The 14,020-nt window shown below is 50.7% G+C and overlaps 1 protein-coding gene and 2 non-coding genes across 3 annotated transcripts; 2 read left to right on the forward strand and 1 right to left on the reverse strand.

The window, feature by feature from the left end:
* Positions 1-3: 3 nt before the first annotated feature.
* Positions 4-12,257, reverse strand: HCN3 (hyperpolarization activated cyclic nucleotide gated potassium channel 3). Its single transcript, XM_066362261.1, has 8 exons — positions 11,757-12,257; positions 5,608-6,037; positions 4,560-4,721; positions 3,543-3,761; positions 2,976-3,122; positions 2,330-2,570; positions 1,345-1,509; positions 4-704 (listed from the first exon to the last, which is right to left on the reverse strand). Exons 1-8 carry the CDS (start codon positions 12,038-12,040, stop codon positions 4-6), a joined length of 2,349 nt encoding a protein of 782 aa, XP_066218358.1. The 5' UTR covers positions 12,041-12,257.
* Positions 842-948, forward strand: LOC136396473 (U6 spliceosomal RNA). The gene has a single exon (XR_010749759.1). It is a non-coding gene; the product is annotated as a U6 spliceosomal RNA (small nuclear RNA).
* On the forward strand, positions 6,877-6,983 carry LOC136396492 (U6 spliceosomal RNA). Its single transcript, XR_010749778.1, has one exon. It is a non-coding gene; the product is annotated as a U6 spliceosomal RNA (small nuclear RNA).
* Positions 12,258-14,020: the final 1,763 nt, after the last annotated feature.

Raw genomic sequence — 14,020 nt, forward strand, 5'->3', positions numbered from 1 at the left:
GTTTCACATGTTGGCAGAGAGCTGGGGGCCCTTAGGAGTAGCTGGCTCAGGCGCTGGTGGCCTGGAGGCCTGGGCTGTCCCTGGAAACTTGGCCAGGAGCCCTGAGGGGGCCAGGCGTTCACTTCTTGAGCTCTTGCGCCCAGGAGAGCCATCTCCTGCTGCCCGCTGAGGCAGAGAGGGTTGGGAGGCTGAGAGTGGGCGGCCTCGAGGTCCTAGTCGACGTCCACCTCCTCCTGGGGGGGGGCCCAGCAGGGATACCTGGGAACGCCCAGCCCGGGATAGGCTGGCGTGGAGGGTTCGGGCAGGTGGGGCGGGCAGGCGGGAGGTAGATGCCCATGGCCCCTGAGCCAGCAGAGGGCCAGCTCGAACAGGCACCAGTGGAGAGGCTGGGGAGCCTGATGAGCGTCGAGCAGAGCGAGCAAGGAAGGTGGCTGGAGAGTCGGGGGAGAGAGGCAGGGGTCCCTGCTGATGAGTCAGGGCAATGGCCACATTGGAGGTCATGGCGGCTGCCTGCAGGGGCGCATGCACCAGTGGCTCCCACAGCACTGGTTTTCCGCTGAGCCGAGCTCCTGTGCCTGGGGCCAAGCCCCAAACACCTCGAGCCATGTCCCTGTCATGTTGCACCAAATGCTGCTCCACGAGTCCCCCACTGCTGCCTGGACTTCGCTCAGAGCGCTTCCTCTGCAGTATGGAATTTTTCTTACCTAGAGGTTGTCCCAGGAGAGAGGAGTGAAGGATAAGAAAGGAATCTAAGATCAAGGTTGAATATCAAAGAGTGTGAGGGTCAGGTGATGGTGGTGGATTGAAGATAGGGGATGAAGGTCAAGAATATGGAGATGTAGTGCTTGCTTCAGCAGCACATATACTAAAACTGGAACAATACAGAGAGGATTAGCATGGCCCTTGTGCAAAGATGACACGCAAATTCATGAAGTGTTCCATAGTCTTGGGTGATGGGCACACAATGTAATCAATAGCTCAGATGCTATAGAAATGTTTACCTAAAACCTATAAATTCTTGTTGATCAATGCCACCCATTAATTTTAATTTCTAAATTGAAAAAAGAATATGGAGATGTAGATGAGGATGAGGGGTTGGGAGATGAGGTTGGAAGAAGAGGGTCAGGAGATGAGAGTATGAATCAGAGATGGTGAGGGTCAGGGACTCAGAGAAAGACTCAGGGCAATATCTCTAGGGGTAGGAGATACTGAGTGACAAGGACCATGAGCCACAGTACTGAAAGGCCTAGGGGTGCATTTGCTGGGACTGGGGTGGGCTTCTTGCTATGGAGATGGGTGGGGGCCCAGGGTGGACCCACAGAAGACACAGTAGACAGGTCTCACCAATGCGGCGCAGCCGATCCATGGCCACAGTCTCAAAGGCCCGGCGCATCATGGGGAACTCCTCGAGCACAGCATTGAAATGGTCCACGCTGAGTGAGTAGAGGCGGCAGTAGGTGTCGGCCCGGACGCTGGCTGTGCGCCGGCCCCGAGTCAGCAGACAGATCTCTGCCAAAGTTGGGAGGAGGCCTTCAGAACCAGTGTCCCCAGAACTCCCTCTCACTGGGCCTGCAGCAGCTGACCCAGCTTCCTCAGGCTCCTCCCCAGATGGAAGAAACTAATGATTATTCGCCCGCCCCAGGGTCCCTATATACTCCAAGCACTATCACTGTCCAGACTTGCACTATTGTCCTCACTCTCTCCAAGTTAAAGCGGACAATCAGGCAGGTCTTGCTGGCCCCCACACTCCCTGTTATTCTTTTCCACTTTAATTCTGACCCCACCTCTACTGCTCTAGCCCAAAGGGTAGCTCTGGGGAAACACCCCTTCAAATGAACTCCAAGGACAGCTCAAAAGTAGAAAAGCAGTGCCAAAGGGCAAAGGGCAACATGAGAGAAATGCTGGAGGGTGGCAGGTGGTTTGGAGACTGTGAGAGATTATATGAGCTTCAAGTCACTCTGGGAAACAGCTGGCAGAACTACCCCCACTGTCATAGGCTGGGCCCCTGAATCCCACCACCAAGGAGTCACCAAGCTCAAGCCCCTGGGACAGCACTGCTTTATTTCTCTCTGTCCCTAATTTCATAGGATCCTCAGATTTCACCAATTATGGGTTCTAAATAGCCCACTGGCCCAGAAATGTTCAACCTGGCTGTGCAATGGAATCTCCTAAGAAGCTTCTTAAAAATACAGAGCTCCAGGCCCCAGGCCAAGATTCTGATTAAGTAGGCCTGAGGAGGGGCTGGAACTGGTGATTCTGCAGACTCAGGGGAGCAATCACCCTCCAATCCTGTGCTCTAGTCCCCTCACCCTCCCTGAGGGCTGCTGACCCCCAAAGTAGGATCCATCAGTGAGGCGGGTGTCCCGGGCGCCACGTGCCAGCACACTGAGCAGCCCATGCTGGATGAAGTACATCTTCCTGCCCACGGAGCCCTCACGCACCACGAGGTCCCCTGGCTGGAAGACCTCAAAGCGCAGCTTAGTGAGCACTGCTGTGACGAAGCTGGGGTCAGCATGGGCGAACAGTGGCATGTGGGCCACTAGGCCCCTGCAGGTGAAGTTAATGATCTCCTAGGAAGAAGAAGGGCCTGTCAATGAGGCTGTGCCCCCTGCCATGAGGTGCCCTTATCGAGTTCATCTGTCTCCAGATGCCCCACCCCCAGGGTCATGATCTGCAAGGATGGGGATGCTTCAGTGGACCTGAGACCATCCCTGCCTTCAGAGCTCTCCCAGGAGCCCTCAAAGGACCATATCCCCCAAAACAGAGATCCCTGCTGCCCCTCCCCATGTACACTTCATCCTATAAGACCTTTAAGAAAGACCTTAAAAAAAAAAAAAAACGACCTTAGTTCCTGAAAGCCCCCCAAAGGCCTGGCCTTCCATGGGGCCCTCTGCTGATCAATAGCCCAAACCCAGATGGTATCCTAGAAGCCCAAGTCCTTGAACAGCCCCCTCCAGGGCCCGACCCTGACCTACCTCCCGAAGCGGCTCACTCAGCTCGCCTAGGATGTTCTCCTCATCGAACATTTTCCCCTGGTAGCGGTGCTCATAGTACTCATGGATGCGCTGCCGGGTGTCAGCTGGCAGCTTGTGGAAGGACATGTACTGCTCCACCTGCTTGTACTGGAGGGCCAGCCAATGGCCGGCAGGCATGAGGACACAGAGACAGATGTGAGGCCAGAACAGTGGAGGTGGGTGTATGTGGAGGAAGGTCACAGACATGGACCAAACCCAGAGAAGTAATACATGGAGAAAGAAGGGGGCACCTAGGGTGACAGAAGGGCATATGGATAACGGTAGATACAGGGATGACACGAAGCGCAGTCACAGGAAAACCCATACACAGGCAGAAGAGGGGTCCAAGGACAGAGGCATAGTTCCAAACAAGGAAAAGGTACACAGAGGGACATGGGACAAATTAACATAGGGCAAGTAAAGACACAGAGAACCAATGGGGGTAGTGTCAGAATGGGCCTCAAGTTCAGCTACGCAGCCTCCAGGACCCCTTCATGCCCACCCTTTCCTTCTCCTGTCCCTGCTGACCTTCTCTTGGTACTGACGCCGGGAGGAGTCCAGGGACTGGATGAGGGCAGTGGCGTGGCCAATGAACATGGCATAGCAGGTGGCGCCCACAATCATGCTGAGCATGGTGAGCCAGACGTCAGGCATGCCTACAGGTGCCTGCTGCCCATAGCCAATGCACAGCATGTGGCTCATGGCCTTGAACAGGGCATGAGAATACTGGCGGCCCCACGAGTGGTTCTGGAGAACAAAGTATTATTGCACAGCTGGGCAAAGGGCCCTCAGAGCCTTATTCTCCTCCTGACCCCTTTTTTCTCTTTTAGTCCTTCTGCCTGCCCTCTTTACTTCAGATCTACCTCCAGGAGGCACTTAAGTTTTGGGGAAGCCCTGAGGCAGAAATGGCCCCTTTTGCAGCTTGGGAGCCTCAGTTTCTGTCTAGGTTTCCTTCCCTGTCTGCTCTCTCCAACAAAACTCTGGGTCTCTTCTGGCCGCTTGGCTCAGTGGTAGAGCGTCGGCCTGGCGTGCGGAAGTCCCGGGTTCGATTCCCGGCCAGGGCACACAGGAGAGGCGCCCATCTGCTTCTCCACCCCTCCCCCTCTCCTTCCTCTCTGTCTCTCTCTTCCCCTCCCGCAGCTGAGGCTCCATTGGAGCAAAAGATGGCCCGGGCGCTGGGGATGGCTCCTTGGCCTCTGCCCCAGGCGCTAGAGTGGCTCTGGTCGCGACAGAGCAACGCCCTGAATGGGCAGAGCATCGCCCCCTGGTGGGCATGCCGGGTGGATCCGGGTCGGGAGCATGCGGGAGTCTGTCTGACTGCCTCCCCGTTTCCAGCTTCAGAAAAATACAAAAAAACAAAACAAAACAAAAAAAAACCTCTGGGTCTCTTTCCCCTCTCCTCTCCCTTCCCCACCTCCTCACTCCTGTCTTCTCTCTTGGTATATCTCCATCATCCCCCACCTCTTGCCCACTGTGGTCATCCCACTACTCAGGAAGAAGAGCCCTCAGAATGCCCAGGAGAGGTAGAACTGGGGGATTTCTCACCACCATGTGGTTGATGGAGACCCAGCAGTCGGGAGGGAAGTCCTGCAGCATGGGGACCAGGAACTGCAGACAGCCATCCCAGTGACATAGCAGCAGCATCATCCCGATGAGGTTGAAGATGCGAACGACAGCACTGGCCAGGTCATAGGTCATGTGAAAGATCTAAGGATTCCGAGGAGGGGCCGCTGTGGACAGGAACCCTTCCTGACAGTCCTCCATTCCCAGCCTTACAAATTCTCTTTAAACTTCTCTCTAGCCGCACAAATTTTAAAGATGTGGCCATTATTTCTACAGAGCTTTAGAGCACTGCTAATTCAAAGCTGTGCTGCTACTCTCAGAGATTGGAAAATTGCTGCCAATTATGTGCTCAAAATCACACCATGTCACAGCAGAAGCAAAAAGCTCTGCTGCACAAGCTGCCCAGGTATCACCTGAAAAAGAGGGCATTTAACAGTGTAATGTCCCCAGGGCATGTATATAAGGATTAATGCCAGCAGCCCTCCACCTCTCCAAAGATAGTAGGTAATTTGCTAAGAACTTACTATGTGCCAGCATCACTCTAAGTGCTTCACAGGTATTAACTCCTATAATCTGTATAACCTTATCATACATAAACATATTTAATATTCTCACTTTATAGAAGAGGAAACAAGTCTCATATAGTAAATGGTAAAACTGGGATCTGATCACAATGAGATTGCAGAGCCCACACTCTAAACCACTAAATTCTGCTGCCCTAAAGCTGAAACTCCAGCCTCTTCCACACTCTGCAATTCCCAGCTCTCCTCCCAAATCTTCCTCCCAGAGTCCAACTAACCCTCAAGTATTTATCCAGCAGTTGTGCTCCACCCCCCTGCACCATCATCCTGACCTCAAGACCCCAACCCTGAACCCTCATTCTGTTCCTGCTTCTCCCTCACCAACATTGGAGAGAGCCCACCCTCGGAAGCTCCACATGTCTGCCCACCCCATAAAGTCACTAGGAGTCCCACCCACAGCACTGTCTCGGAGAAGTCTGTGAGTCCCACTGCCCACTTCCCCACCCCACCTCCTCCCACTGGTGTATGTAGCGGATGAGGCGGGAGAGGCGGAGCAGCCTCAGGAGGCTGAGGATCTTCGTGAAGCGCACTATGCGTAAGGCGCGCGCTGTTTTGTAGACCTCAGTGTCCAGTCGTGATTCCAACTCCACCACCAGGAAGATGTAATCCACAGGGATAGAAGAGATGAGGTCAACTAGGAACCAGGTGCGCAGGTAGCGTATGCGGATGGCCTGTGGTGCCAGCAGAATCTCAGCGCCTTCCTCCACCACAATGCCTGTGCGGAAGTTGAGCATCAGGTCCAGCAGGAAGAAAGTGTCAGAGAGGACGTTGAAGACAATCCAAGGTGGGGAGTTTTCCTCCTTGAAGAAAGTGATGCCTACAGGCAGCACAATGAGGTTCCCCACCATCAGCAGGAGCATGATCAGGTCCCAGTAAAACCTAAGGTAGGGGTGGGATAGGGAGTAAGACCACAGTGATATTTCATCAGCCACCTAGATTAACAGCAGATGATCTGACCCTGCCAAGAGTGGACAAGGATACAGAGAAAGGGGTTGGCCATTTACAGCTGTTAGGAGTGTAAATTGGTACCACCATTTAGCAAAATAGTTTGTCATTATTTAGTAAAATTAAATATTTGCATTCCCAGCAATTCCATATAGACATTTGAGGAGATATATACAGGAATATGAGTCTAGAAACAATCTGGATGTCTATCAGTAGAGAAATGTAGCTAAGTAAGATAAATCCACTGTAATATATTCATGCCCTGGAATACTATACAACTGTAAAATCATGCAATTATAGCTACACTCTCCAGTAGAAATGAATCTCACAAATTTAATGTGGAGCAAAAGAAGCAAGATACAAAAGTTTACACACTGGAAAATTCCACATGAACAAAGTTCAAAAACAGCAAAACTAAACTGCATAATTTAGGTATTCTATGGATGGTAAAGCTATAAAGAAAATAAGAAAATGAGTGCCATAAAAGTTACGGTAGGGGGTTGGAAAAGAATGTGAGAGCAGTAGGAAGGTTTCTGGGGTGCCATCAATGTAGTCTCTCTTGACCTAATAGTTGTTACACAGGAGTGTGCTTTAGAATTCCTTTCAAATGTGTGTGTGTGTGTGTGTGTGTGTGTGTGTATCTCCAATAGTATACTACTCTCTATATATATCTACTGTATAGATAAATATACTATGTATCTATATCTCCTTACTATGCAGGGTCAGGTAAACCTAGGTTTACAGTAGTTCCTATGGAAAATGATGCAATAATTATGCTCGCTTCAGCAGCACACATACTAAAATTGAAACAATACAGAGAAGATTAGCATGGCCCCTGCACAAAGATGACATGTAAATTCGTGGAGCATTCCATTAAAAAATGCAATAATTAGCCTGACCTGTGGTGGCTCAGTGGATAAAGCGTTGACCTGGAACACTGAGGTCGCCAGTTCAAAACCCTGGGCTTGCCTGGTCAAGGCACATATGGGAGTTGATGCTTCCTGCTCCTCCCCCTTCTCTCTCTCACTCTCTATTCCTCTTTCCCTCTCTCTTTCTCTCCTCTCTGAAAAATTAATAAAGTCCTTAAAAAAAATTTTTTTTTTTTGGTATTTTTCTGAATCTGGAAACGGGGAGAGACAGTCAGACAGACTCCCGCATGCGCCCAACCGGGACCCACCCGGCACGCCCACCAGGGGCGACGCTCTGCCCACCAGGGGGCGATGCTCTGCTGCGACCAGAGCCACTCCAGCGCCTGGGGCAGAGGCCAAGGAGCCATCCCCAGCGCCCGGGCCATCTTTGCTCCAATGGAGCCTCGGCTGCGGGAGGGGAAGAGAGAGACAGAGAGGAAGGAGGGGGGGTGGAGAAGCAAATGGGCGCCTCTCCTATGTGCCCTGGCTGGGAATCGAACCCGGGTCCCCCGCACGCCAGGCCAACGCTCTACCACTGAGCCAACCGGCCAGGGCCAAGTCCTTAAAAAAAATTTAAAAATGCAATAATTAATAATAATACAAGAATAAACTCTGTGTTTTGCATTCTCACAATTGTAAACCTATTTTTGCCCCACCCTACATACAATATATATGTAATATACTTATTATATATATGACCTATGTCACTATTATGAAATAATTTTATTTTTATCTAATTATTTTTATTTATTGATTTTAGAGAGAAAGGGTAAGGGAGAGAAAGAAAAAAATGGATTTGTTGTCCCATCTATCTATGCATTCATTGGTTGATTCTTTTTTAATTTTTAAAAAAATTTTATTCAGAAAATTAAATTTAATAGGGTGACATTGATCAATAAGAGTACACAGGTTTCAGGTAAATGTTTGTATAGCATTTGAACTGTTGATTATGTTGGATACTCATCACCCAAAATCAAATCATTTTCCATCACCGTATATGTGTCTCTCTTTACTCACTTCTCCCACCCCTCCTCCACATCTCTTTCCCCCGGTAACATTTTTAATGTTTATTTAAAAAAATTTTTTTAATATTTTTTAACAAAAGAGAGAGACAGACAGACAGACTGGAAGGGAGAGAGATGAGAAACATCAGTTCTTCATTGCAGCACCTTAGTTCACTGATTGCTTTCTTTTTTTTTTTTTTTTTTTTTTTGCTTTTATTTTTCTCGCTTTCTCTGAAGCTGGAAACGGGGAGAGACAGTCAGACAGACTCCCGCATGCGCCCGACCGGGATCCACCCAGCACGCCCACCAGGGGGCGACGCTCTGCCCACCAGGGGGCGATGCTCTGCCCCTCCAGGGCGTCGCTCTGCCACGACCAGAGCCACTCTAGTGCCTGGGGCAGAGGCCAAGGAGCCATCCCCAGCGCCCGGGCTATCTTTGCTCCAATGGAGCCTTGGCTGCGGGAGGGGAAGAGAGAGACAGAGAGGAAGGAGGGGAGAGGGTGGAGAAGCAAATGGACGCTTCTCCTATGTGCCCTGGCCGGGAATCAAACCCGGGTCCCCCGCACACCAGGCCGACGCTCTACCGCTGAGCCAACCGGCCAGGGACCACTGATTGCTTTCTCATAAGTGCCTTGATAGGGGGATGAGGGGTGGGCTCCAGCTGAGCCAGTGACCCCTTGCTCAAGCCAGGGACCTTGGGCTCAAGCCAACAACCTTGGGCATCAAGCCAGAAACCTTTGAAGTTCAAGTCAGCAACCATGGGGTCATGTCTATGATCCCATGCTCAAGCTGGCGACCCTGTGCTCAAGTTGTTGAGCCTGCGCTCAAGCTGATGAGCATGTGCTCAAGCTAGTGACCTCAGTTTCAAACCTGGGTCTTCTGCATCCCAGGCAGACACTCTATATACCGCGCCACCGCCTGGTCAGGTTTAATGTTTATTTTATTGATTTTAGAGAGAAAGAAAGGGAGAGAGACAGGAACATCAATCTGTTCCTATATGTGCCTTGATTAGGTATCAAATGGCAATCTCTGTGCTTGAGAACAATGCTCTAATCAACTGAGCCACTTGGCCAAGGCCACTGATTGACCAGTGATTGAACCCGCAACCCTGGCATATCAGGACGTTGCTCTAACGATTAGAGTCTAACCAACTGAGCTACCTAGCCACGGCTTGAAATAAAGTGACCTTGACTGGGTGGCTTAATGGATAAAGTGTCATCCTGGCACACCGAGGTCACGGGTTCAGTTCCTGGTCAGGGCATGTGCAAGAAGCAATCAACAAATACACAACTAAATGGAACAACTTTGTGGAACAGTGAGTTGATACTTCTCTCTCTCTCTTTCTCTCCCTTCCCTACCTTTCTTCCTCTTTCTCAAATCAATGAAAAAAATTTAAAAAGTCAAAGTATCCTATGCTAATCTCACAAGGTTGAAAAATATATGCACTGTGACAAGGGATGTGATAGTGCCTTACAAGCACTAGTTAGTGTTATGACTTACCACTTTTCATCCTGAGATTTCTGAAGCCCATTGGTGGTCTAGGACATCATGCTCTCCCCAGCCTTCCCTGCCCCAGTTCTTCTCCCAACACAGTGGATCATTGGTTCCTGTTTCTCTGCTGGGATCTGTTTATCTGTGTCCCAGGGTGGGGTTGGTCTGTCCTGCCTCAAATCTCAACTGAGCTTTTCAGGGACTCCTCAACCCCTCCACAGCACCTCAGGTAGGGCTGCACACAGAGAGAAGCTCCATAGATCCTGAAGGAACAAGGTTTGAATTTCTGCACTCCTTTTCTTCCCTAAACTTCCTGTGCCCCCTGAGACTCTGGCTGAGCCCAGCCATGGACATGGGCAGGGGAAAGCCACACTGCTGTGGTGAAAGCTGTGGGGAGAAGGGTTCAGGAAGGAGCTAAGTGAAAACTTCATTCAGAAAAAAAATCGCTGGAGAATCTGAGGGTTCCAATTAGCAATTTTGTGTGTGTGTGTGTGTGTGTGTGAGAGAGAGAGAGAGAGAGAGAGAGAGAGAGAGAAAGACAGAGAGAGGGACAGATAGGGAAAGAGATGAGAAGCATCAATTCTTTGTTGCAGCACCTTAGCTGTTCATTGATTGCTTTCTCAATGACTGGGGGTTTCCGGCAGAGCGAGTGGCACCTTGCTCAAGTCAGTGACCTTGGACTCAAGCCAGTGACCATGGGCTTCAAGTCAGTGACCTTTGGGCTCAAGCCAGCAACCATGGGGTCATGTCTATGATCCCATGTTCAAGACAGCGACCCTGCATTCAAGTTGGTGAGCTTGCACTCAAGCCAGATAAGCCCATGCTCAAGCTGGCAGCCTCGGGGTTTTGTACCTGGGTCCTCTGCATCCCAATCTGATGCCCTATTCACTGCAACATCATCCAGTAAGGCAGCAATGATGGTTTTAACTCTAGGACACATATAATCATAGCATTGACCCAGGACCGAGCCCCTTCTGATTTTGATTGCAAAATCAATTACTTCAGCCCCTGAAAGAAGTTTTGTGGTCCCCAAGTCCAGGCTCCAAGCAGCCTCTTAGACAGTGTGCTTTCAGTCAGCAAAAAATCCTCAAAGCCCTCTTCCTCTCCCTCCTGGGCCACTGGAGAAATCCCATACTATGAGTGAGGAGAAGAGAGAGAAAAGAGGGTTTGCCTAGCCATAGAGCATCCTCTCAATCTGACTCACAAGCAGTCACAAGCCTGGCGGGTGATGCAGTAGAGAGAACAGAGAAGCACAACAATAAGGGGAGACACAGTTTCTGGGGATATGTCTGAGGGTAAAATGGAGGAAGGAAGGGAGAGCTACAGGAGACTAGGAAAAATGAATAACGGGGTGGGAATGAGGCAGTAAAGAAGGTGGGAGTGGAAAAAGCAATGGGAGAAAGGAACATTTAGGGAATGTGTATGAATGTGAATTCAAGATGATGTCTAGGTCTCCAATTGTATCTCCAGACTCCTGATTCACACCTCATCTTTTTGGCTCATTTTGCTCCCCAGGTTAGGTGCTTTGCACACATTCTCAACTCATCCAAAAACTGTCCTTCATTCCTCCAAGGACAGGGCTATTTTCCTCCCTTAGTGCCCTTGATGTAAAGGTACAGCCCGATAGGGACTATGAAATGGCCCTGCCTTCACTCTCCGTCTTTCTCCCTGGTGTTGGCCGTGCCCCTGTGTTGCTGCTTCAGTCAGTGTGCATCCCAGCCCTGTCCCGCCGCATGCCGCCGTCAGCACCAAGGACAGCTACCAGAACTGCTGTCAGAAAACCCCGCCACCCTTCCTCCAGCGTCCCTATTTTTCCTGGTCGCCTAACCAGCTAAACTAGGCAGATGCTGGGGGTTTGAGTAAGGGGTAAGGGAAAGATAGCAGAGCTCGGTTTCCCCCTTAGGCTGACCCTGAGCTATCGAATATGACATAATTTCCCATATCACCAAAAAGCAGTACTGGAGCAGGCAAGGATTCCTAACTCTAGTATTCCCTGTAGTCCAGGTCGGGTGCTGGGGTCCTGAAAGGGGAAATCCAGGTCTCTGGTGTCTGCTTGTCCCTGCAGGTGCCCCCACCCTGAAAAGTCACCGAGAATTCCCAGGCTAGGTTGGTGGAAGATACTCTGTCACCCCACCGAGGACCCCTGGGCCGGAAATAAAGTGACCGTGGAGGGTGGGGCGGGTTCAGTTCCCTTATCGCGCCTGTGGGGATGTATCGCGCCTTTCCACCCTCTCTGCTGGGCCCCCAGTACCGGAAGTCGCTGTAGGGATGGATGATCCAGGCCCCCGCTGACTTGACCCGCTCCTGTTCGATTTCCACTGCTTTGTGGCTGCCGAACACGCGAAGGGAGAACTTGTTGACCGTGGGCTGGAGCAGCGTCCCAAGCTGCCTCCTCTTGGGCTCGGGTCCGGATGAGGACCCGGGGATCTGACCCCAGGTGGCAGTCGCAGGCGCCGGGGCAGCAGGAGGCGCGGTCTCCAGCCCAGGGGTCGTCCCGTCGCTGGCCGCCGTCGTAGGCCGCGGCTCCGCCTCCATGACGCCCCACGATTTACACGCTTGGCCTCCCAGACCCTGCCAAGGCCATCTCCGACCCTCCAGGCCCTCCAGGTGTCGGAGCCGGCGCAGCTCCGCGAGCTCGGAACTGAGGCGTAGTCGGCTCGGAACTGCCCGCACGCGGGGCAGAGTGGGTGTGTGGGACAGCCCTCCCTCCCGCTGTGAGCGGGTTGCGCTGCGCCCCCTGGCGAGGTCCGCGGCGAAAACTGGGCAGGGCAGGCGGGACCCGGCTCTCCAGAGTCATCCCCGGAGGGGGCGGAGCCAATTAAGTAGGTATCCGGGAGGGACTCCGAGATGGGCGTGACTTAGCGAAGAGGATGCTGTTGTCCAAGTGGAGGAGGAAGAGAAGGGGAAACTCAACAGGAGCCATGGAGAGGGCGTGGCCTAGAGTTGATTGGCTTTTATTCACTGATTGCCTGGGAGGTGGAGCCTCTGCAAGTGGCGGGAAAACCGGATGCGGGTTGTAGCTGGTGAAACTAAGGAGGGCGAGGGATTGGGGATCAATGTTAGGGGTGGGGAATGGCTTTTGAAAGTCGCCTGTATTCCACTTTCTCTCAGCGCTCTATAGGCAGGCATATTAGACATATTCCTTTCTTCTGTTCTCCGTACTTTTCCCTGGTATTTCACTTTCTGAATTCCTTTTGCCAACCTTCACCAAATGCGACTCTGCCCGTCACTGAGTGGATGCTGAGGATACAATTGTTTCAGATCTCATCTCTAGGAAACCTAGAGACATTTCCAAATCTCCCTTTCCCAGGTAGGGTCTAGTCTAGAGCTTTACAAAAGTATCCAGTGCATCACTGTCCATAACCACTCTTGTCACAAGGCTGCTGTTATCTATTTACAGGTCTTTTTCTCCCATTAGACTGTGAAGCTCCAAAGAACAGAAGAAGCCTTGCACCTGGCAGTGCTGGACATATAGCAGACACTTAGTAAATGCTTGTTGAATGAATGATCTGGGAAAGTGTTCTTGGAGGAGGAAGTGATTTTGCCATTCTGTCCTCTCGGCCCCTCATTACCCTTCCTCTTCTATTTTAGGGTACTTTTCCAAAACGATTTTTGGCTGAACTAATCTCTACCTGACAATCCTCCATCTCAGCTCCCCTCTGATATTCCAACTTTAATATACTTACCCTCAGGGTTTTTAAAATTTTTCCCTTTGTATTTCTCGATTCCTTCTATAGCGTCTGTAACTCCGCCCAGTTTGTCTCTTTCCTCTTTTTTTTTTTTTTTAAAGATTCTATTTATTGATTTTTGACAGAGGAGAGAGAGAAAAGAGAATAGGAGTGGAAGCATCAACTCATAGTAGAGTAGTTGCTTCTCTTTTTTTTTGTGGCAGAGACAGAGTCAGAGAGAGGGACAGATAGGGACAGACAGGAAGGGAGAGAGGAGAAACATCAATTCTTCGTTGCGGCTCCTTAGTTGATCATTGATTGATTTCTCATATGTGCCTTGACCAGGGGGCTACAGCAGACCGAGTGACCCCTTGCTTGAGCCAGCGACCTTGGGCTCAAGCTGGCGACCTCGGGGTCTCAAACCCGGGTCCTCTGCTTCCTACGCGTCCCAGTCCGAGGCTCTATCCACTGAATTTTTCCAATTCAGGAAATTACACTTCTCATGTTTTGTATAAGTACATAACATACAGTTCTCAAGTGATTTCCCCTTTTTCCGCATCCGATTCTCCACTCCTTCCTTCTCAAACCCTTCCTTCACTGCCATGCCCCTGATCCCCACGTGCATAGTTTTAGTCTAGGAAAAAAAAGGTCTCTCTTTGTTGTGGTTAGGCAGCCGAACTGCTTTATGTACTAGATAGTTCCAGGTTATGTTGGAGAATCAGACCTCACCACCAAGCTTCAAAAAGTTTGAGGAGCGGTAACACTCCTTAAATAACAACCTTCTCTTTTAAATATCCAAACCTAATTCAGTCACCTAGGTCTCGTCTCATTAAAGGAGCAAAAGATT

Source organism: Saccopteryx leptura, chromosome 2 (genome assembly GCF_036850995.1).
Source record: "Saccopteryx leptura isolate mSacLep1 chromosome 2, mSacLep1_pri_phased_curated, whole genome shotgun sequence".
Lineage (NCBI taxonomy): Eukaryota > Metazoa > Chordata > Mammalia > Chiroptera > Emballonuridae > Saccopteryx > Saccopteryx leptura.

Bases quoted from the DNA above. Each gene is read 5' to 3' on its own strand.
- HCN3 (XM_066362261.1), bottom strand. From the start codon at position 12,040: ATGGAGGCGGAGCCGCGGCCTACGACGGCGGCCAGCGACGGGACGACC. The intron at 4,722-5,607 runs GTGGGGTGGGGA...CGGAATCCTTAG, and splicing joins ACATACACCAGTGGGAGGAG to ATCTTTCACATGACCTATGA. The intron at 1,510-2,329 runs GTCAGCAGCCCT...CAACTTTGGCAG, and splicing joins TGATGGATCCTACTTTGGGG to AGATCTGTCTGCTGACTCGG.